Consider the following 25,067-nt stretch of genomic DNA (forward strand, 5'->3'; position numbering starts at 1 on the left):
CCATAGAAAAATCAATATGGGGGAAATTCCCTGGTGGTTCAGTGGTTGGGACTCTTTGCTTTCACTGCTGAGGTCTCAGGTTCAATCCGTGGTTGGGGAACTAAGATCCTGTAAGCTGCATGCCACAGCCAAAAAAAATGGCAGACTTAAACCAAATCATAATAAAAATTACATTAAATATAAATGTTTTAAATATGCCAATAAAGCGACAAGAGATTTATAGAGTAAAAAATGACCCAACTATATAAGAAACTCATTTCAAATAAAAATCGTATGTGTAAATTAAAAGTAAAAAGATGGAAAAATATACTTAGTGCTGTAAATTTCCCTTTAAATACTGCTTAGCTTCACCCCATTAATTTTGGTATGTTTATTTTTTTGGCTGTGGCATGCAGCTTACAGGATCTTAGTTCCCTAAGTTCCCTAATATATATATATATATATATACACACCATATACCATATAAACATGGATCAAAAGAAAGCCAGAAACAATATTAGTATTAGATAGTATAGACTTCAGGAAAAATAAAATTACCAAAGACAAAGAGGGACATTACATGATGATAAATTCACCAAAAAGGTACAGTAATCCTAAATATGTTTGTAGTTAACAATAGAACTTAAAAATACACAAAGCAAATCTGATAGAAATAAAAGGAGAAAGAAGCAAATCCACGATTACAGTTGGAGACTGCTACAGCCATCTCTAAACAACGGATAATACTACTAGGCAGAAAATCAGCCAGGATACAGAAGAGTACCATCAACTAATAGGACCCAACAGCAGCATAATACACATTGTTTTCAAGTGCCCATGAAATATTCACCAAGATAAACCATATCTTGTGCCAGAAAACAAACCTTGACACCTGCAAAAGAACTAAAACCATACAGATTATGTTCTGTGACAAAAGTGAACTCAAACTAGAAACTGGTAACAGAAAGATAGCAAGAAAAGTCTCCAAATGCTCAAAAACTAAACAACACTTTTCTAAATAATACACGTATCAAAGAGGAAGTCTCAAGGAAAATAAAAATACTGAAATGGATGAAAATGAAAATAAACATACCAAAATTAATGGGGTGAAGCTAAGCAGTATTTAAAGGGAAATTTACAGCACTAAAATTCTTATATTAGAAAAAAGGAAAACTTTCAAAGCCTAAGCATCAACCTCAAGAGTCTAGAAAAAAGTACAAAATAAAACTAAAGCAAAAAGGAGGAAAATAATAAATATAAGAGCAGAAGTCAATAGAAATTGAAAAGAGAAAAATAAGAGATAATTTCACTGATTACAGACTAACTTTAGCAACACAATATATTATGTAGTATTGGATTATAATCCAAAGTATAAAATAAATATACATGAGTTCATACAGATATAAATAAGTTATTAAATAAGATTTTCAAATGATGGAAGCATCTAAGAATATTTTTATAATTGCTTACTTTTGGGAAACAATCAGACAATCTAATATAAAGCTCTAGCACATAAAATTTCAATAAATGGAACCTATGAGAGGTAGATGTGATAATGTCCATGTTATAACAACAAAACAAATTACCTCAGAGAGATGAAATAAACCAGCAAAACATGGAATCAATCTCTTCTAATGCCAAGGCTGGTTTTGCTATACAATATCAGCTTCTTTCTTTTGTAACAGAATGGGGCATATAAATGAAAAAAATTTGCTTCCAGTAGCCCAGGTCTTCAATCTTTTGCAAAAGAATGATATTCTGACTTGGAGGCAGCAGGCCTTGCGACCCAAAGCTCTTGAGTCACTTTACATTCTAGGACTGGTTGTCCTAAATGGGAAAGTAGCAAGGTTTCTTTCTCATCAAATCTGCAGTCAAAGCCACCTCTGGATAGATGGGAAATTTGTTTTGCTCCTGTTTATGTGTATTTTATTTCCTAAGTTTTTCTGTATGACACAGACACATATAAATACACACTGATAGTCTACTGTGCCCAGAAAGATCCCTGGCAAAAATAGAAAAGTGATCTCTGAGAAAGGGAGAAATGTTCTCTCTGACACCCGAAAGCAATGCCTCCCCCCACCACACCTGCATGAGGTCAAACTGAACCTGGCCTTCTTTCTAATCAATAGAAAATGGCAAACATGATGGGACATCATTCTCATGATTATGTTATATAAGCCTCAGTCAGACTGGAGTAAAAGACTCTCCCCTCACTGGATTTCAAAGTAGGCTACTGTGTTTTGAGAGGACCCATGGAGAAGGCCACATGGCAAAGAACTATAAGCAACCTAGGAGTGGAGGGTGTCCTCTACCAAAAGCCAACAATGACAACAAACAGGGACCTCTCAGTACTCCAGCCAGAAGATGAATTCTGCCAGCAACTTGAATGAACTTGCAAACAAATTCTTCCCTAGTCAAACTTCCAGATGAGAACACAGCCCAGCCAGCACACTGACTGCAGCCTTGAAAGACCTTGAACAGAGAGAATCTAGTCACGCTGTAGCCAGACTCCTGACCCACAGAAACTGATAATAAATGTGTGCTGCTTTAAGCCACTAACTTTGTGATAACATATAATGCTGCAATAGTTTACTAATACATTCTTTTTTCCTTTGCAGCCAAGCAAGACTACTTATAGTAGAAGCAAAGATAGGCAAGATCAGTTTCTCATCATTTAATTATCACAGAGGAAAGTCTGTAAGATCCACTAAACTATTCCCAAATCCAAGTGCAACTCTGGCACTTTGCTGCCCTTGAGGCAGAAGATGACCAGCCTCACAAGGACTGGGCCATTTTTCCTGGCTTCATGGTAGTGCCCTGAAGGCTGTGAATATTTACCATAGCCCCAAAGATCCCCAATCCAGTCTTTTTCTTCTCTATCAATGACTTCTTCATCTACCCTTTCTGCATTGCCTCCCACTTACCAACTTAGCTCTTTCCTATCATAGACCAGATCATTGGCTCTTTTGGTCCATCCCAATTCTCTGGCTTACTCTGACTTCTTGGCTAGAGGAGGATTTATATTCTAAAGCCAGGCACTTAGGTGCCATTACTAAAATGAAAGCAGAGTGTAGACCACTGTTTTCCCAAAGGAAAAATAAAATGGAATCTTTCTTGAAAAAAAAAAAGTAGATAGACTTGTTTTCATCAGAAATACAAGCCTATCCACTGGAACACTGTTTACTACTCACATCTCTAAGATCTGGGTATTGTAGGTATGTAGGCAGAAGGTAGCTGTCTAATTTTTTAAGTCTAAAAATTTAATATCTGATCTCACCTCGGCAGGCTTCTTGCGTTCATTTGGCATTTTTGACTTGCTCCTATACATTGAGCCAAAAGTAGAGGAAGTGCAAGGATCTGTAAAAGATAATTAGAAAAAATACTGAGACTTATTACCTGTTATTATAACTAAATGTCATCCAAGAGTGTGTGAAATATATGATGGAGAAGAGCACAGTGACCTCATATCACTGAAGAAAATAGTTAAATTGCAACCACAAAAGCCTCATAAAGGAGTTTAATGACATTTATAGGTGACATCCCAGGGTGCAAAAGCTTCAACAATGCTAATACTGAGGAGATTCAATTTGGTATAATCATACTTCATTATAATTTAGAACAAGACAATTTATGTTCCATCTAGAGAAAAAGTATCCGCAAAAGCAACTGAAAAAACTAAAAATGTGGAGCAAGTAATCTGCCTATCCTTCAGCATTTTCCCAAATGCTACTGTTAATAAAGTTGTTGTCTTTTACAAATGATGACACATCCAAACACTTAGCACCTCAGCTAAAATAAAACTATAGGGTCTACAATTTATGCTCTCACACTTTTCTTTCTAGAAAAGCACTGTTCCATTGGTAGATGTGGCTTTTGTTGCCTGGGTAAATAAAAAGTGCAAAACAAAATGCTATATGCCACACAAAACCAATTATCTCATCTAACTTACCTGTCTAAAGGAATTTAAACAAGTAAGAAAAATGGTACCCCAAGTTTTCCTTCTTAGAAACATTTTTTAACCCATTGAAAGAAGCATGAAACAGCTTGTTCTCAAGTCAAAGAAACTCTAAAAGATTATAGATACAGAGTTACCAGCTGTTGGCTGGTTCTACTCACTGTCCTCTGAACTGTCACTGCTGCTGATATTTCTATGGCGCTTCATCGTGACGCATCCTGGGAAAGAGAAGGCAACACTGAATAAATACTCAACACACAGATCCATCCCATAGGGCAGTCAACACTGCTCAAGCAGCAGCAGCAGGTGAATTACACAAATCATATTATTTTTGTTAAGAATATTCTCAAATGACCTAGAGTGGTGGGAGAAGAATTCTACCAAATTCTCCCCATTACAGAGTGTGAAAGACTGGGTGAGGCCACATACTAGCTTTAGGAGGAAATCTAAGCTGCAGAGGATGAATGACATAGGACTGGCAAGTCCTATGTCAAATGTGGCCACATGACCACTATTCAACCAAACAAAGAGGGGCAGCCACAGGGTCATTATCAGTCAGGGATCCCCAATAAGAGATGAGCAAGAAAGGAAAAGCAGTTAGAAAGGTAGAGCTGTCAAAGGCCAAGGTTGAAAGGCATAAGACAAGGCTGGCTGAAGAAAGAAGTGAGGCACGTCCCATCTTTGAACGCACAGTTCATTTCAGTCACTCAGTCATGCCCGACTCTCTACGACCCCATGGACTGCAGCACGCCAGGCCTCCCTGTCCATCACCAACTCCCGGAGTTCACTCAAACTCATGTCCATTGAGTCAGTGATGCCACCCAACCATCTCATCCTCTGTTGTCCCCTTCTCCTCCCACCTTCAATCTTTCCCAGCATTTGGGCCTTTTCAAATGTTAGTTCTTTGCATCAGGTAGCCACAGTATTGGAGCTTCAGCTTCAGCATCAGTCCTTCCAATGAATATTTAGGACTGATTTCCTTTAGGATGGACTGGTTGGATCTCCTTGCAGTCCAAGGGACTCTCAAGAGGCTTCTCCAACACCACAGTTCTAAAGCTTCAATTATTCTCTGCTCAGCTTTCTTTATAGTCCAACTCTCACATCCATACATGACTACTGGAAAAAACTATAGCTTTGACTAGATGGACCTTTGTTGGCAAAGTAAAGTCTCTGCTTTTTAATATGTTGTGTAGGTTGGTCATGACAGAATGTGGTCCAATGGAGAAGGGAACGGCAAACCACTTCAGTATTCTTGCCTTGAGAAACCCATGAACAGTATGAAAAGGCAAAATGATAGGATAGTGAAAGAGGAACTCCCCAGGTCAGTAGGTGCCCAATATGCTACTGGAGATCAGTGGAGAAATAACTCCAGAAAGAGTGAAGGGATGATGCCAAAGCAAAAACAATATCCAGTTGCGGATGTGACTGGTGATAGAAGCAAGGTCCAATGCTGTAACGAGCAATATTTCATAGGAACCTGGAATGTTAGGTCCATGAATCAAGGCAAATTGGAAGTGGTCAAACAGGAGATGGTAAGAGTGAACATCGACATTCTAGGAATCAGCGAACTCAAATGGACTGGAATGGGTGAATTTAACTCAGATGACCATTATATCTACTACTGTGGGCAAGGCTCCCTTAGAAGAAATGGAGTAGTTATCATAGTCAACAAGAGAGTCCGAAATGCAGTACTTGGATGCAATCTCAAAAACAACAGAATGATCTCTGTTTGTTTCCAAGGCAAACCATTCAATATCACAATAAGCCAAGTCTATGCCCCGACCAGTAGTGCTAAAGAAGTTGAGGTTGAATGGTTCTATGAAGACCTACAAGGCCTTCTAGAACTAACACCCAGAAAAGATGTCCTTTTCATTATAGAGGACTGGAATGCAAAAGTAGGAAGTCAAGAAATACCTGGAGTAACAGGCAAGTTTGGTGTTGGGAGTACAGAATGAAGCAGGGCAAAGGCTAACAGAATTTTGCCAAGAGAACACACTGGTCATAGCAAACACCCTCTTCCAACAACACAAGAGACAACTCTACATATGGACATCACCAGATGGTCAATACTGAAATCAGATTGATTATATTCTTTGCAGCCAAAGATGGAGAAGCTCTATACAGTCAGCAAAAACAAGACTGGGAGCTGACTGTGGTTCAGATCATGAACTCCTTATTGCCAAATTCAGACTTCAGTTGAAGAAATAGGGAAAACCACTAGACCATTCAGGTATGACCCAAATAAAATCCCTTATGATTATACAGTGGAAGTGAGAAATAGATTCAAGGGATTAGACCTGATAAGAGTGCCTGAAGAACTATGGACAGAGGTTCGTGACATACAGGAGGCAGTGATCAGGACCATTCCCAAGAAAAAGAAATGCAAAAAGGAAAAATGGTTGAAAGCACAACCCATTGCTTTTCTGCCTGCCCTTTTTCCCCCTTTTGCGCTTTCTCCCTTGTTCCCAACTGACAAACAACTAGCTTAACTTAAAGTTACATCTATCGCAAGGAATGCTTAAAAAAAAAAAGTGTTAATTGCTCAGTTTTGTTCAACTCTTTGTAATCCCATGGACTATAGCCTGCCAGGCTCCTCTGTCCATGGGATTCTCCAGGCAAGAATACTGGAGGGTTGCCATTTCCTTCTCCGGAGTATCTTCCCAACCCAGGGATCAAACCCAGGTCTCCTGCATTGCAGGTGGATTCTTTACTTTCTGAGCCACCAGGGAAGCCCAGACAAATGAAACCCAGTATTTCAGTGCCAAGGAATGTTACAGAAAGCTCCTATATTGGGAAACCTAATGTCTCTAAATAAAATTTCCAGTGGTTTAAGCATCTGTGTGTGTGTGTGTGTGTGAGAGAGAGAGAGACAGAGAGAGACTACACACACTTTCAGGCAAATGGGGAGAGTAAACAGACTTCAGTAAAATAATGCAGCTAGTCACTAAAAGAGTAAATAAGCAAATAATAAAGAGCCCTGGGGTCGGGCGGCAGGGTGCCGGTACTGAATTGTTATATTATCTAAAACGCCCAGTTTACAGCAAAAAATTATGAGACATGCATGGGGACTGAATTCACACCCTAGTAGTGAAAGTGCCAAGTCCTAACCCCTGGACTACCAGGGAATTCCCAAATATGGTACTTTCTAAATTAATACAGTAACAATCCTTTTTTGTTATAGATGGAAACCAAAAAATCTTGTATTATCAATAAAGAGCCTAGGAAACAGATTAACACCAATAATACCAGTCCCGGAAACTGGGTTGCTTATAACTTAAAGAAAACAAAGCAAGCAAATTTGGGGGTCTGGGCTGTTAAAGTCCACTGATCTATTTCAGTGATCACTGCTGTTTTAATTACTATAGAAAAATGACAAAGAACAGTAAATATCAGCAGAATAATTCCATGATGGTAAACCTTTAGATCTGTCTTTATTACCTTTAATCAAGTTTATAGAACAGCAGCAGTTCTATAAATATCATTGCCACCATTTTACAGATGAGGAAACTGGGGCTCAAAGTCAAAGTGTTAGTCACTCAGTCATGTCTGACTCTTTGCAATCCCATGGACTGAGGCCCACCAGGTTCCTCTGTCCATGGAATTTCCCAGGCGAGAATACTGGAGGGGGTTGTCACTTCCTTCTCCAGGGGATCTTCCTGATCCAGGGATTGAACCTGGTCTCCCGCATTGAAGGCAGATTCTTCACTGCCTGAGCCACCAGAAATGTTTAAATAACATGCTTGGAGCTACATGGCCACCAGAGGGCAGAGCATAGCTGGCAAGTATATGGAGAATGGACACTCCAAGTTGACCCTGAGACCTGAGGCAGGCTAGGGAGTTAACAGCAGGAATGCTGCCCCTTCTAAGCCCAAGCTTCCTGAGCATGGCCTTCTAGGTCCAGAGCATTCCAGCTTCAATTTGTCAGATCTCATCAGCTGCTGCTCCCCTACTTCCTGCACTTGCTATGCGCCATGTGATTCCATGAATGTATCATCTTGTTTCACACTTGCCAGCCTTTGGACAGGGCTCTTCCCTCTGCCTACAGTATCCTGCCTATTTACCTGGACCATCCCATTTTCTCTCAACCTGGTCTGACTCATTTGTTGGATCTCCTCAGTAAGGTTCTCTCTATACTTCAGTCCATGTAAAGTGCTCTTCATTTGCACTGTAAATATTTCTTTACATGGTCAGCCCTGCCACAAGACCACAACCATCTTCAAAGCAGTAACTATGTCAAATTCATCTTTTACCCCCAGGTCTCAGCACAGAGTCCTGCACAATGTAAACATGAGAAAGAGTAAAAGACGCCTCACCCAGATCTCCTTTACTAGCTAGCATACCCATCTCCCAGCTACTGCCTGTTGGCTGCTAATGGCTCACAGCTGTCCCCTTCCCCAAGGGCTGGAGTCCTGCCAGGGAGATTATACTCTCTTTCCCTCCCAGGGGCAGCCAGCAGCCAATAATTGCTCTACACCTGCCCCTAACCATGACTGGCTAAGGCTACACTTTCCTAAGACCATATCTTCACTTTAGCTCCTTCCTCTTTCCTACCTTCTTGTCCTTGCTCCCTTATAAGTTTCTCCTGAAAGCACTCCCTCAACAAATCATGTACATTCAAATACAGTCCCAGATTCTGCTTACGGCCATCCCTAAAACAACATGTGAAACTTCACTTGGAGGCACACTTTAAAAAGTACTTTAGAATAAAATTTCTTGCTAAGCAAAACCATAAATAAGTACAGTGCAAAGCACCTCATTGTCTTACATCTGGATTTGTTATTTAGCTGTTTATATTCTAGTCTTCTATTTAGGGTGCAGACTTTAGAAAGGCATTATTTTCTTCCTTACCTCCCACAATGAGTATTCCTTTGTTTTGGCAGAAATGAAATATGTACCAGCCCTCACCTTGCACCCTTGAGAACAGTAATTTGAAGGCAGTTTTAAGATCTTGAAGTGAAGTGAAGGGAAGTCACTCAGTCGTGTCCGACTCTTTGTGACCCCATGCACTGTAGCCCACCAGGCTCTTCCATCCATGGGATTTTCCAGGCAAGAATACTGGAGTGGGCTGCCATTTCCTCCTCCAGGGGATCTTCCCAACCCAGGGATCGAACCCAGGTCTCCTGCACTGCAGACAGATGCTTTACCGTCTGAGCCACCAGGGAAGCCTTTTCAGATCTTATTCCTACTATAATCTCACTCAAAATGATTAACAGGATTCTGATTTATCTTAAGTGCTGTAAGCCAGGCAAAATACAATAGTATAAAGTAAATGCCTTTCTTGGGTGAAACTCCTTCTTAAAGGAGCATTGTCGGAAGTCAACCCAACTAGGATTATTTGGGGCTGAGAATCTAAGTCTGTGGTTTGGTGGCTACTTGATTCCCCATTAGGACTTCCCTGGTGGCTCTGACGGTAAAGCATCTGTCTACAATGCAGGAGACCTGGGTTCAATCCCTGGGTCGGGAAGATTCCCTGAAGAAGGAGATGGCAACTCACTCCAGTACTCTTGCCTAGAAAATCCAATGGATGGAGGAGCCTGGTGCAGGCTACTGTCCATGGGGTTGCAAAGAGTTGGATATGACTGAGCAACTTCACTTTCTTGATTCCCCATTAATGTTCCAGAAGAGCAGGGGGCAGGAAAAGTGATTAACTCAAACATAGCCCTTTTCTTTCCTTCTATATGCCCACCAGACATACTTATGAAATGCATGGTCAGTGCAAAGAGCCACAACTGAGTGCCATCTATGGGGTTATGCAGCAGCTTAAAAATAACTTGAGGCTCCACTTTAAACATATCCACACCCTTTGATCCAGGAAATCTACTTCCAACATCCATGTTTGAAAAATAATCCAAAACACAGAAAATGATTTATGAACAAAATGTTCATTAAAGCTCCCTAATAAAAATAAATGAAATCTAGCTATCAAACAAAAGAGGAGTAAAGTATATTAATATTATGGTATTTCATTCAATTATTTAAACATGATATACAGAAAATGTGTATGTTAAAACATTGTGGAAAAAACAGTATAAAATTAGTTTTATAGCAAGACTGTATCTATGAAATAAAATATATAGAAAATAATAAAGGCCATAAACCAATTTACTGACATTAGTTGCATCAATAACACTGAAGTTTTCTGAGTGACAAACATTCTTTCCATTTTTTTTCCATTCTCCACATTTTTTACAGTACACACAGGACGTTTATAATTAGAAAAAACTTCTAAGATTTCAAGGTATTTGTTCCCCATGTCACTCACAAACGATGCACCTGACTTGAAAAACTGAAACTATGAAAGTGATTCTCACTGTTGTTCAAGATGGACATCAAGCAGGGCTGGAAAAAATCCAGAAAAGCACAATATAATTAATTGGATATATAAACCTCCATATTTATAAAGTTAGTCCCCAAAGCACCAAACCTTACAGTTTAGAAAAGACAAAGACAAATATCTAAAGCAGTGGTTTCCAACTGAAGGCAATTTTGTTCCCTGGGGACAATGTGGCAATATCTAGAGACATCTTTGGTTGTTGCAACTGGCAAGGGGCATTGTTACTGACATCTAGGGGATAGACACCAAGGGGGCTGCTACATATCCTGCAATGCACATATTTATCTGGCCCGAAATGTCAATACTGCCAAGGCTGAGAAATCTTGCTCTACAAGAATGAAACAGATTGATAAGAATCAAGAAGAGTGTGGAAATTGTTGACTTTATTCACCCAATCACAAAGTTAAAGTAACAAAGGGGCACTCCCTGTAACCTAAAGGAAATTTTATCAAAAAGAAAGCAGGACTTTGAGCAATGCTTAGGGAACTTAGAGAACTCATCAGCTCAAGAAGTGGAACAGAATGAAAATGTAAACAGGTTCAAGAAGGACTGAGATAAAAATCAGGGAAGATAAATCCATGATGGTATTTGGAAGTAATCCTTAAGTAAAAGAACATCTGAAAGTCCAGCTCCCTTAGACTTTCAGGAATACCCTTCGGAGCCATTAATGGAGAGAGATGTTTGAGTTAGGCCACTAGTCAGACCAGAGTAGAACACTTCTTTCATCCTTAAGGATCAATTCCTGCCCATGTGGGCAAAGAACCTCCCAAACTTTTCCTTAAACAGAAGTCATAAATATTATAAACGTATTTCTTGAGTAGTCCAGTAACTAAAACCATAAATACAGAACAGAGTAAACAAATCAGAAGAAAAAGAACATACCCTACATATTTTACTGCTTCTCCTTTGTCTTTAAAAAAGATACCAGAAGTTGAAGTAGATGAACTTTTCTGTACTTTCTAAAAATAAACCTGCCTTCATCTCAGTCATTTTAAAGCTTGTTTTTAAAAATTAAAAGACACATTGTGTGACTCATGAGTCTCCTATGATCAGATGAATAGTCTGGAGGTCAACTCTTTTCCAAAGCTCTCAAAAATCATTAAAGAAAAAAGAAAAAAATACAAATTTACCTAGATAGGTGCCTGCCACTCAGTAAAGTATTTCTATGTCAACCACAGTTATCCCTGTTGCCAGGAAACAGGCTTACCCTCTTTAATGTTAATAGACATGTTAACAAATTTCAAACCTCCTGGGTAGAAATCATCTTGCATGGGAAGGCCACATTGGGAAGGGAGTTTAAATTAGGGTTCAGCAAACTTTTTTTGTAAAGAACCAGATAGCAAATATGTTTGGCTTTGTAGGCCATATGGTCTCTATGGCAATTACTCAAATCTGCTATTGTAGTACAAAAGCAGCCACAGACAATACATAAACAAATAAATGATCGTGGCTCTGTTCTAATAAAACTTTATCATACTAAAATTCAAATTTCATATAATTTTCACTTATACTATTCATTTTTCAAATTCACTGAACACTTCACTAAACCTATAACTAAAAATGTTAAAAGCCATTCTTAGCTCCCAGGCCATACAGAAACAGGTGGCAGGCTAGATTTGGCTCACAGGTCACACCTTGTCAACCTCTGATCTAAACTATAAGAAACCTTTCTTTTAATGATAGACTATTAAAAATTGGAAGCATACAATTGAATTATCACTATCCTAACAACACTCCCTCCTTCCCAATCTCTCAGCCCCACTGGATAATATAGACCTCACTGGAAGGTTTTTAGCTTGGGTGGCCTATTCTAATGGTCCTAGAACCTTTCTAAATTAAAATCTGTTTTGTGTCTTTTAAGCAAAAAGGCCTCAGTTCTAATAACTTTTTAAAACTTAGTAGTACATTTTCTTTCTTTTTTTTTTCTTTTGAGTGCACCTCATGGCTTGCAGGATCTTAGTTCCCCCACCAGGGACTGAACCTGGGTCATGGCGGTGACAGTGCAGAGTCCTAAGCACTGGACCACCAGGGAATTCCCCACATTTTCTTTTTAATTTATAACATATATTCAACAATTTCAACTACCTATATAAATATAGGTTTGGCATCTTAAGAATAAAGAGATATATGTACAAAGCATAAATCCTTTTAAGATAAAATGCCATTTGCAAATAAGACCTCTTAAAAATTAAGTGAATCAACAAAAGCTTTTACTATGAAATACATAATTCTTTCTCTAGATAGAAACTCAAAACAACTTTAAAAAATAATGATTTTCATTATGTCTTATCTCCTGCTGTGGGTTGCTTCCACATTTAAATTTAGTCACATGTACCCCTAATACATTTACAATAACATCTACCTGATTTAAAATGATCATCAGAATTTATTAGGAGGAAAAATACCTTTACCTCAGATTTTAGAAAGAATAACAGGTCTCACATGTAAGGTCAAACAAATAAACAACCCCAAACTTACTGAGCAAGAGCAAATCCACTGCACATCAACTGTTAGTACTGTATTAATAGAGGGCAGGCACTGCACTGGCCACCAGAATGGAAAAACCAAGTCTTCTGGCTCCCTCAGAGACAGGTCACAAGACCAGGTGCGCTAGACACACTGTTACTATGGCTTGGGTGATCACAGCCTAAAGCTAGTGACCAGTGATGTATGACAAACCAATCAGAGGGGGGTTTTGGGGTTAATCCCAAATCAATCAAGGTGGTGTGGGTGTGAAGTGGAGGGGGGTTACAGTGAAATGTTCACCTCTGTTCAGAGATATACTAAAGGCCAAAGAGTAGTCAGACAGGGAAGTTAACATATAAGGGAAAGGATCAGCACTGACTTTGAGGACAACAAAAAGTGAGAGAAAATGAAACGGCTACAAATTTTTCTCAGGAGAAATGAAAAGTGGCTGGGCAATAGATGCCAACACAGTTTAAACCCTGAGAAAATTATCTGGCCTCCCCAGCAGAGATTCTCAATCCCTATTAAACATTTTCTGGGATTAAAAATCATCTGGGGAGATTGTAAAAATTCCACCGCCCAAACTGCACCCATTACCAATTAAGTCAGAATTTCTCTTTCCAAAGAGCCAACTTTTGGATTCATTGTTGTTCTCTATTGTTTTTGTTTTCAATTATATTAACTATTCTTTATTATTTCCTTCCTCCAGCGTACTTTCGGTTTATTTTGCTCTTCTTTTTTCTATTTTCTCAAGGTGGAAGCTTATTCATTTGTAACTTTTCATCTACTCCTCATATAAGCACTTAGTGCTATAAATTTCCCACTCAGCATTGATTTTGTTACAAGCTACAAGTTTTGATATGCAGCATTTTCATTTTCACTCAGGTCAATGTATTTTATTTCCCTTGGAGACTTCCTCCTCGACCCATGGATTAATAAGTGTGTTGTTTAGTTTCCAAGTGTTTGAAGACTTTCCTGTAGTCTTTCATTTCTAGTCTGATTCCATTATGGTCAGATAATATACTCTGTATGATTTTAATTTTTTCATATTTGTTGGTTTTTTTTTTTTCATGACCTGGGATATAGTCTATCTTGGTAAATATTACATGTGCACTTGAAAAGTAAGTATATGTTACTGAAGTTCCCAACTATAACTATGGATTTATATCTATTAATATTTCTCAGTTATCTAGAGTTTTGCTTCATGTACTTTGAAATTCTGTTGTTTGGTGCATACACATTTAAGACTGTCCTGTCTTCTGGGTGGAATGACCCTCTGAATCATTATGCGGTGCTCCTTTTGTCTTTTGTAATTTTTTTTTTTGCTCTGATGTCTAATTTATCTGATATTAGTATAGCCACCCCAGCTTTCTTTTGATTGGCATGTGCATGGTATGTCTTTTTCCACCCATTTACTTTTAAACTACCTGTATTGTTGTATTTAGTTCGAACACTGTGAAATGTGTTTACTCCATTTTGTTTGGAACAGGAAATTTGCTCTCTATATTATTTTTGCAATTCCTCTCTAAATTTAGACATATTATCTCAAAATCTCTTATTTCAAGATAAAAAATGTGACTGTTAAAAACTTAAGTATACGATTAAAGGGGCATTTTATTCATGTCCCTAACATGATGGGAAGAGTATTAAGAAAGGAAAATCAACCTGAGAGATTTTCACTTACTGCATTCTCTCAGAACAAGGAAACAAAGAAACAAGTAAAATTTACAGGCCTAGAAGTAACTGGGAGGCTGATTCCCTATCTGAGGGCCATAAGAAGGAAAGTCAGTTCGTAACAAAGATGCATCTATTTTTCCTTAAAAGATAAATATCCACCACACCTGGTGCTTATTCTTGGGTCAGGGGAGTTGTTTTTTCCCCAATACTTGCATTTTCCAGTTTCTCTGTATGGATTTGTTGTTTTACTACATATTAACATTTTCAAAAGGTTAACAGAATTTAAAATGTACAACTTGAGAAGGAATAAAAGTCTAAGTAATTAGTTATACCACTTGTTAGTTCTGTAAAAGAAGTGAGTGAGAAAGCTGGAAAGTACTGACTAAAATGTGGCTTTCTGAGAATTAGTTGAGTTCAGTAATTTATGCCGTTCATGCTTCAGTACCCCAGGAAGCCAGATTTGGATACAGATAAGTAGTCATTTGAGACTAACAGCAAAATTTACCCCTGAACTGTTTTAAACACGACCCAAAAGAACCACTAAAAAGATCTAAGATGAGGACTAGAGAGCATAGATGGAAACTATCTGCTCTTGGCCCTTAAAAAACAACAAACTTCCATGTAAACTAAAAGCATCCATATAGGAATATGAATCACAGAAAGAGGAAAGGAAACAGGTTTTTCTTCTCTATCCATCTCAGTGCAATTTTAATTATTACAAGGAACAGTGTTTTACAAAAATGATGGACAGATAAAAAATAAAACTCTCAAAAATCTGAAATAAAGGCTTTGCTGTTGTGTGTGGAAAATGACTACTTTGTCAAAAATACCTGTGAACTCAGACCATGATTGACTGTCATAGTGATGAAACTTTCCTGGACACTGAGCCTCAATATTTTCTTATCTGAGAATCTGCAGTTTAATTTCATCCTTCAAGATCAAAGGTATGTAAGTTAACTTGGTCCATTGATTTGATCAATTTATGGAGAACTGCCAGGCAACACAAGTCCACAGAATAACTCATCAGTTTATAATGCTTAAAACAACTTTGGGCAAAGTGTCGAGAATTGAACAGAGACTAAAACACCCAAAGACACTCACCAACCAATATATCTTTTTACATATCTAAATCTAACCTCTATTTGACCACACCAGTGACAGGGAGCAACTATCTAATAAGGCAATCCATTTTCATTTTTAGGCAGCTCTAAACAAAGAATAACTTTCTATGACGAAAAAAGTCTGCCTTTATACTAAGACTTGTTTCTGTTAACAGATTCCAATCTCTCCCTACCTTTATTCCCAAATTATCTCTTGCCTTACATCATTTTTCTCTGTGTGCTGTGTTTAGTTGCTCAGTTGTGTCCAACTGTTTGCGACCCCATGGACTGTAGCCCGCCAGGCCCCTCTGTCTATGGGTATTCTCCAGGCAAAAATACTGCAGTGGGTCGCCACGCCCTCCTTCTGGGGATCTTACCAACCCAAGGATCAAACCCAAGTCTCCCACAATGCAGGAGGATTCTTTACCATCTGAGCCACCAAGAAAGCCCAAGAATACTGGAGTGGGTAGCCTATCCCTTCTCCAAGGGAACTTCCCAACCCAGGAAGGAATTGAACCGGGGTCTCCTGCATTGCAGGTGGATTCTTTACTAGCATTCTTTACCCAGGAAGCCCTCATTTTTCTCTAATACCTAATCTCTTTCCCTTCTTTTGGAAACTTCTCAAAATGTAGTCTATGGTCTGTCTTCCTTTCCTGGCTCTCAGTCACTCCTCAATTAGCTTCTATAGAGTTCTTGGCAAAGTCACCAGTTTGTGCAGTCTCAACCCCCATCTCTTAAGTATCTGTACGTTGCATCTGACATATGATCGTTCAGTCCCTCCCTCCCACTTTCCCTCTTGAAACAGATTCCTTGGTTTCCAAAGGCTTTTTTCCGGATTCCCTGTATTGCTTCCTCATACCCTTTTCTTCCTCTAACCATCTTGTAAGTGGTGGTGTCTCCCCAAAGTGCCCTACTACACTAAACCCACGTTATGGCTTCCAGAATAGAAAGAGGCATAGGAGGACAGAGGAAGGAAAGGAAAAGATAAAAAAAGAAAAAAAATCGACCACCACCATCCTCCTACACACATCCCCAACCCCCACCAACCAGATACATCAACCTGAAAGGTGATCAACACCAACACCATTATCTTTTCTCTACTGGTTTTCTCCTTTCTAGTGGTTTCAATTGGCACTCTCCACTTAGCTGCAAAATCTAGAAAACATTCCTTAACTCTTCCTTTCTCTCATCCTAGAACATCCTCATCAAACCCTGCCAAGTTAACCTCTGAAATAATCTTCTAAATTAATATTCCTATCCCATTTTAGCCTTCATTTTTCTAGCTTGGGACTTAACCATCTCCTGAAACTGCAACAGCAGCTTCCTAACTTGTCTTGCGGCTCCTGATCTTGTCCTCAATTCACCCTCTACCCAAATGCCAGAGACTTACCTGAAACACAAATTGGACCATGCCCCATCATTGTTGAAACTTTAATGGCTTCCCTTCGCTCCTAGATCTTTATTAGTGTCCTCATCAAGGCTAACAAGATCCTCCAAAGTTGAGCTACACCTACTTCTGCAGCTTTATCCCTCAATACACTATGCTCCAGTTTTATGCTCAAACAATGCTGAACCTCTGTAGTTTCCACACTCACATTGCATCTCACCCCTTTGCTTTATATAATTATACTATCCCTTCTGCCTAGAAGGCTCTCTTCTAACCTCCTCACTTTGCAAACACATAAACTCATTCTCATAAGGCTTAGCAAACATGTCACCTCTTCTAAAAAGCCTCCCTTGTCTGACTCACCCCCTTGACAATTGCCGCCAAAGCAGTATACTCTCAGAGTGGGCTGTGTACAGCACCATCGCTTACATAAGCTATTTTGTAGTCACCGATACATGTTTAAAAAAAAGTTATAAATTTCTTACGGGGAAAATATGTTCCAGAAAGTTAAATATTATTAAAGAGGTATAATATTATGGTGTTCATTAAAAAAAAAAATCTCCAACTAGAATATGAAAGTGAAGTGAAAGTGAAGTCGCTCAGTCGTGTCCGACTCTTTGCGACCCGTGGACTGTAGCCCACCAAGCTCCTCCGTCCATGGGATTCTCCAGGCAAGAATACTGGAGTGGGTTGCCATTTCCTTCTCCTAACCCTAACTAGAATATGAGTTCCTACCCTAACTAGAATATGAGTTCCTACCAAATATGGCTAGGGTTTTTAAGAAATTTATAGTGGAAGTTACTGTTTCTTTAGCTCTTTTAAAATAAACTTTAAAATCACTCTAAAATGATTCTCATTTGGAGTAAATGTATTTGCTGGTGGCTAATTTGGACAACTGTTCTCACTTTGAGGTTTTAGTCTGTAAGCTAACTTTGGAGAAAGTTCATTTCCCTCCTTCTTCATTGACCCTTTCCATTGAGAGTGGCTTCCTCCCAGCATTCTCCGTCCCATCCCACCAATAGGGATAAAAGTACAGCTGCAGACAGTAAACTTTACACACACACACACAAGGCAAACAGTTTCTCTGCTTGTCTGTCTGCCACTACAAACAGAAGTAACATCTTCTTCAGTCTCTATTCATGAGCAACCTTTGACTTTGCACAGCCAGGGATCATTTCCTCCAATCACAGAGTGTTTTGATTTTCCATTATCTACAGAAAAACAATTCCCAGCCATCTCTACCTTCTTCTGGATCTAGAGTCCAGTAGGTCAGTAACTAGAAGCTCATGACTAATAATCTTCACTTACTATTTGATATGTTTCTGGTCCAGAGATTTATCTTTTCTTCATCACAGATTGTCTTTCTAATTTTTTATTTTATCTATTATAACTTTATTTAGACAGGAGAAATGAGTGTGAAGCATGAAAGCAGAGCCATCTTGACAGAAGCCCTTAGGTTTAAATGTTACAAGTACAACATAATCTTTTGGAGCAGAGGTCAGTAGACTCTGGCCTATAGGCCATATCTAGCTCACTGCTGATTTTTGGTATAGCCCATGAGGTAAGAATGGCCCTTACATTTTTTAATTGTTGGAAAAAAAAAGAATATTTTATGACATGAAAAATCTTATTTCAGTGTTCATGAAACAAGTTTTACTGGAATACAGCCATGGCCATTCACTTCTGCTGTTCCAGTTATCTACTGCTATGTAACCACTATAAAACACAGTGGCATAAAGAATCATCATTTTATCATCTTACAAATTCTGTGAATCAGGAATTCAGGTGACACACAGCAGGGATGCTGTTTTTCTACTCTATGATGTCTGGGACCACAGGTGGAAAGACTCAAAGCGGCTGGAATGATCTAGAGGATTCTTCACTCAGCTAGCCCCTTTGACAGAGATGACTGGGCTTAGCAGAGACTACCTCTGAAGTGTCTACACAAGGCCTCTGCAGCATAGTAGCCTCAGGGTAAACAGACTTCTTACATGGCAGCTCAGGAGTCCCGGCATAAATGTTCTAATGAACAAAGCAGAAGCTACATGCTTTTTATAACTTAGCCTCAGAATCACATACTCTTATCACACTGGTTGAAACATTCACAAGCCCACCCAGATTTAACTGGAAGGAGATATAGGCTCTACCTCCTGATCAGGGTAATGTCAAAGAATCTGTGGCTACATTTTAAAATTTCCATTTATGCTTGTCACATCACTTAGTAGCAAGGATCCAAAGTTAAAGGAATTCCCTGGTGGCTCAGACAGTAAAGAGTCTACCTGCAATGCGGGAGACCCGGATTCAATCCCTGGGCTGGGAAGATCCCATGGAGAAGGAAATGGCAACCCACTCCAGTATTCTTGCCTGGAAAATCCCATGGATGGAGGAGCTTTGATTTAAAATGTGAGGCACATTCAGAACATCCAAGTACCCCCAAAAAGCCAACTTCACAAAAGGGCTATAATCACGGCTCTGACTTGTGAAAAACTTAGTATTTTCTTATTTGTTTCTGATCAGTCTTTAACCCTGTGAATACAAATGATGTGAATATACAGAACACATGAGTGTTTAAATGTTACAGAAGTAACTGAAGCCTTTAAGAAGAGAAATCTGCATTTGTCTGATAGCACAAATGCTCTCAATTCTCCACCTTCTCTTATCTATGCTCTTTCAAGGCGATTTTGAAGCTCCCTCCCATTCCTTGAATCTGGACTGGCTTTGTGACTCGCCTAGGCCAGGAAAATGTAGCAGAGGTGATGCTATGCGAATTCTAAGCCTCAAGAGGCCTGCCCAGCTATTATGAAAACAAGCCTGGGTAGACTGCTGTAGGTTAAGAGATGGATAGCCCAATACTCTTACCCTCTACCATTGTCCCAGTTGACAGTCATAGCCAACCTGAGAAGTAGAGCTCCCTGTTGATCTATAGTTGACCACAGGCATAAAGGAGACCAGCGAAGAACAGAACTGGTCAGCAGAACCCAGCCCAAATAGCCAACTCACAGAATAAATAATTATTACTACATTGAGCCACTAACTTCTGAAGTGGCAAGGTATACAGCAAGAGTTAACTGATAGAATTTAGAAGTCAGTTTTTAATGATTAAATATAGAATGGAAATTTCATTACATACCACAACCCTACTATACTGACACTTTAGACAGTAAATACTTCTCCAAAGCAGGCACTACTGCTGGGCTCCACTAGAGAAGAGTACTCTAGAGTACTCTAGAAGGGTACTCTAGCTAATGCCAAGATCACAGAGGGAGTCAACCATCTGATCCCAAAGAAGAAATTTGTAATAACGGCCACACAAATAGCAAATGTCACTCTATGTGTAAGTCTCTTATCCTACCTGATGCCAAGGCAGGTACTTTTTCAGACCAGAGGCAGTGGTACCTACAATAAGCACTTAACTAGTTAACATGGCCCACACCCCTAATACCTCACCTGAAGAGAACTCAGCATTGCTACTGGAACCCCTATTCTTTTTATTTATAATCCCCATCCTCTATCTGCACACTGTTACCCTTCAGTGTACTCCAGTAAAGACAGGGCAGATACCAACTCAAAAGGGTAATTACACAGATGTATGTAACTATGAAGTAATTAAAAACCCAAATATACCAGAATTCACACATTCAATTATAGGCTGACTTCCAAGAGACTCTCTGAAGCAAACGCAATTCTTCAAAACACTTAGGACATTTTTTATTTGAATTTGCTTTCTGTCCCTTTGGCGTATCATATTTCTTTGAATAAGGTCAATGGAAGCAATTTTTCTTCCTTTGAGAATGAATTTCACTTTTGGAAACAATCAAATGTTATTCAAAATCTATTCAAATGGGCATGCGATGGAGGTATGTAAAACCAGTTTTAGTCAGTAACAAGCTGGGAAAATAAATTGCAAGACTGATTTACAATTCCAATTCTACTGTCATTAGCGGCAGTTAAAAACTCTAAAAGCATAAAACCTTCAATGGCTCCCTACTGTTCACAGCACAAATTTCAGACTCCCAAGCTTAGTATCCAAGGCATTCCACAATGTGGCTGTGGGTCACCTTTCCAGTGTTATTTTCCTTGCACAGTCTCTTCTCTAGGGAAGATGCGCCACTCATTGCTCCCCACTCACATGTCCTGGTGCTTTCCTGCACACATGGATCTGTTCACACTCCTTCCCTGGACCACCTTCTATGTCCATGTCATCTGCTTCTGTATCTGATATAGTGGCCAACCTTGTAAATGGGAGCAGGGAGGAGAGGGTGAGATGTATGGAAAGAACAACATGGAAACTTACATTACCATATGTAAAATAGATAGCCAATGGGAATTTGCTGTATGGCTCAGGAAACTCAAACAGGGGTTCTGTATCAACCTAGAGGGGTGGGATGGGGAGGGAGATGGGAGGGAGGTTCAAAAGGGAGGGGATATATGTATACCTATGGCTGATTCATGTTGAGGTTTGACAGAAAACAAAATTCTATAAAGCAATTATCCTTCAATAAAAAGAATAAATAAATTTGAAAAAACTGAAACACTTATTGAATGAATGAAGTGAATAATCAATTCTGCATGTGGTTTATTAAATGGCTCCAAAGGTAATTCCAAAAAGGAGAGCCCCAAAAACATTATGAACAAGGGAGTGTCTCCAACATGCATTTTGAGAACGAAGTTATGAAATGTCAGAATAACAACTGATTTATAGTCAGGCCTAATGACTGCCTAAGAAAGCCTAGTGAATGAGGTACTGAGCCAGAAATGAACTAAAAATTCCAGGCTACCCCAGTCTACCTATTGGAGAAGGAAATGGCAACCCACTCCAGTGTTCTTGCCTGGAGAATCCCAGGGAGGGGGGAGCCTGGTGGGCTGCTGTCTACGGGGTCGCACAGAGTCAGACGCGACTGAAGCGACTTAGCAGCAGCAGCAGCCAGTCTATCTAGACCACTGATCACAATGCCATTATATTTAAGGCAGCAGGCCTTGGGGCTCTGGATTTCTTTGGGATTCTCTCTCAAGAATATCCAAGTTAAAAACAAACATTGTTTTTGTAAGTGAGATTGCTGGATCACATGGTAGCTGTTATTCTTAATTTTTGAAGAATCTGCATACTGTTTTTCATAGTGGCTGCACAATTTTACATTCCCACCAATAGTGTGGGAGTAAAGAGTTCTAATTTCTCTACATCTTCACCAACACTTAGCTTTTTTATATATAATAGCTATCCTAATAGGTGTGAGGTGATATTGTGGTTTTGATTTGCATTTCTCTGATGATTAGTGATGTTGAGCACCTTTATATATATATAGACACACACACACCTGTTAGCCACATATATCCAAAATAACTGAAGTCAGAATCTCAAAGAGATATTGGCTCTCCCATATTCACTGCAGCATTATTCACAGTAGTGAAGATATATAAAAAAATCCAAATGTCCATTTGACAGATGAATGGATGAAGAAAATGTGGTATATACACACAATGGAATATTACTTGGCCTTAAAAAAAGAAGGGAATCCTTTCATTTATGACAACATGAATGAACCTGGAGGACATTATGCTAAGTGAAATAAGCCAGGAAAAATACTGCATGATTTCATTTATATGAGGTATCTAAAATAGTCAAACTCACAGAATCAGGCAGTAGAATGGTGGTTGCCAAGGACTGTGAGAAAGGGAAAATGCGACATTATTGTTCAATCAGTGTAAAATTTCAAAACTGCAAGATGAATTAAGTTCCAGAGATCTACTAGGGTAAATCTCATGTTAAGTGTTCTTATCACAAAAAAGAGGCATAAGGAAACTTCTGAAGGTGATGGATATGTCTATTACTTTGATTGTAGTGATGGTTTCACAGGTATATGCAGAGTCCAAACTCATCAAATTGTATACAATGGAATGTGTGGTTTTAATGTATCAGTTATACTTCAATAGAATTGCTTAGAACATATTTGATAAGTGATGATTATGTCATAAATTTTTATAAATGACTTTGTAAGAATTTATGATCTCCTTCCTCCTCTGATGAAGTTATGCCCAATAAAATAAGCTGAGAATATTTTCAAAGCATTTGTGTGGTGAAATTAGTTTAGACATATCAAGTTAAATCATATGAAATTGCCATTGTTGAAGGTAAAAATGTTTGAGTATCAGCAATTTCATATCGTTCCATCTAATACGGCAGGATCTTGCTCACGAACAAAAAAAAAAAAGAAAAGGCCCTATCCTTTGCTTCTCTTCCTTTGTCTCCAAAGCTCTCACACACTCTGAAAAACCTTAATTTCTATGAACTTTTGAGGACTTATAATAAACAAAGGAAAAATGCAAGAAGCCTCACCTATACATATATTATTTCTTAGTTCAAAACACCTAGTTTCCTTTAGGAGTTGTATTCCAGTTACCAGACTCAAGGTAATTGGCCTGTGAGTCCCCAGTGGGGTGTTAGGTCTCTCCACCTACATCTCGAATTTCTAGGTCAGATCTGAGCATCCTCTTCCCATGTTCTATTTACACACTGCAAATAGGCCATCACACCCAGGATTCTTAAATGTTGTTTAATGTAAGATGAGGTTGTCAACAAAAAGGTGTCTAATCGTTATTATCAGTGTGGGCTTGGGGGTTGGGGGGAGATGATTTTATTCTCATTTTTGCTGCTCTTCCTGCCCCAGCATTGCAGCCAGCTGGCTAGACTATTGTTTCTGGATCTCCTGTTAGTCAGAGCAGGAGAAGAAGCCTCAGAGACAGGATTTCTAGCCTTGCATCTGTGGCTGGAATGCTGAGGCAGTTTTCCTCCATCTTCCTGGACAGCAGCAACAAGACCCTGTGAGGAGGCGCAGGTGCTGCGACTAACTGGCACATTCCCAAGCCACAGTCAACACCACGTGCTCAGAACAGAGGCTCAATTTTAATCCTTCTGAGACACTATTTCAGGAATCAGCCAATACATGGGACATGTAATCAATGTGATGCTTTTGTGTACTATTGCGGGTCTTGAACTTATGAATTTCCTGCATAGAAATTTTCCCAAGACAAATATAAATGCAATCTCTTTTTAATGGTAAATGTTATTTCATGAGAAACAGTGAATACATAATTTCAGCTTCAATGGTCAGAAGATCCTGTGCTTTCAAGTTTACTGACAGAAATGCAAAACAGGGACAGCAGAACTCCATCATCCCACCTCTGTTCCCTCAGTACAGGATGTTTTATTCTTTCAAAGGTTTTTGAAGAAAATAAGATCTTTCATCTAGTGTTTTAAATAACCAACTTTCTCTATTTCCCCAAGAAGATTATCACATGGTCTAATTAGGTTTCCCCTTAGGAAACATCAGCCCTGACATGAAAAGAAAGATAAAACAATGGTGGCAGATTGTGAAAATAGGAATATTTTTTACCAATTGAAAAACTATAAAACTCCAAAGTGCCAAAATTACTCCTAAGCTGTTAGCATGTGAAATATCAGCAATTCATAGGAGGGAGTAAAAGTTGATTATTTAGTTACTGTTTTCCCCATGTTCTGAATTCAGAACCCCACATTCCTACTTTGACAGCTGACAGCATCCCAACCACCTAAAAAGAAGTTCAGAGGGTTCCACTGCAGACAGTATAAATAATGTTTGCTTTTGCATAATCTGTCTTAGAAGTAAACCAGAAAAGGAACTGAGTTTCACATGTTCACTCTTACAGAGTTTATCAAAGAACTCAATAAAAATTTGATGAAGGTACGTGGGCTGGAATTCAGGAAATCTGGCTGTTACATCAAATTTTTAGTCCATTATAACACTACTTTTATGACACTGGCTTTGTAATAAGTTTTATTCTGGTAAAGCAAACTCTACTTACAAATTCTCCTGACAATTCTTGGGCATTTATTCTTCCCCAAATGTAAATCTGATCGTGACTCCTTAGTGTAAAACCTTTCCATTGATCCCCAGTCACAGGTTCCCTTGCAGGCCTCCACAGGCCTAAAGTTCAGTAGAGTGGAAAGTACAAGTTTAGAACCAACAAAAGGAGAGTAGAGTCAGTGCCACCACCAGAGAGCCTCTTTCTCTGCCCTAGCTCCTCACCAGACTCATTCACTCCTTCGAAAATAAGTGTTGAAAAATGCTTAACAATGGTTTTTCAGGGGTGCTGTGTCAGGACTTCCCAAGACCACCCCAAGTTCTGTGATGC

The 25,067-nt window shown here is 39.0% G+C and overlaps 1 protein-coding gene across 5 annotated transcripts in view; it reads right to left on the reverse strand.

Annotated features, from left to right (window-relative positions):
* The window catches only part of JADE3 (jade family PHD finger 3), a 138,442-nt gene that overhangs the window by 64,031 nt on the left and 49,344 nt on the right, over positions 1 to 25,067 (reverse strand). For 4 of the 5 annotated variants that reach the window (XM_086386500.1, XM_086386501.1, XM_086386503.1 and 1 more), the window contains exons 2-3: positions 4,096 to 4,152; positions 3,257 to 3,336 (exon numbers count right to left, since the gene is read on the reverse strand). In XM_086386500.1, the coding sequence (XP_086242626.1) occupies positions 3,257 to 3,336; positions 4,096 to 4,141 (126 nt within the window). In that variant the 5' untranslated portion in view covers positions 4,142 to 4,152. Of the gene's footprint in view, positions 1 to 3,256; positions 3,337 to 4,095; positions 4,153 to 21,027; positions 21,126 to 25,067 lie in introns of those variants that run through there. The other variant, XM_086386504.1, reaches the window with a different exon arrangement.

Source organism: Bos grunniens, chromosome X (assembly GCF_055505025.1).
Source record: "Bos grunniens cultivar Pamir isolate PY7600 chromosome X, Bosgru_T2T1.0, whole genome shotgun sequence".
In the NCBI taxonomy this organism is placed as follows: domain Eukaryota; kingdom Metazoa; phylum Chordata; class Mammalia; order Artiodactyla; family Bovidae; genus Bos; species Bos grunniens.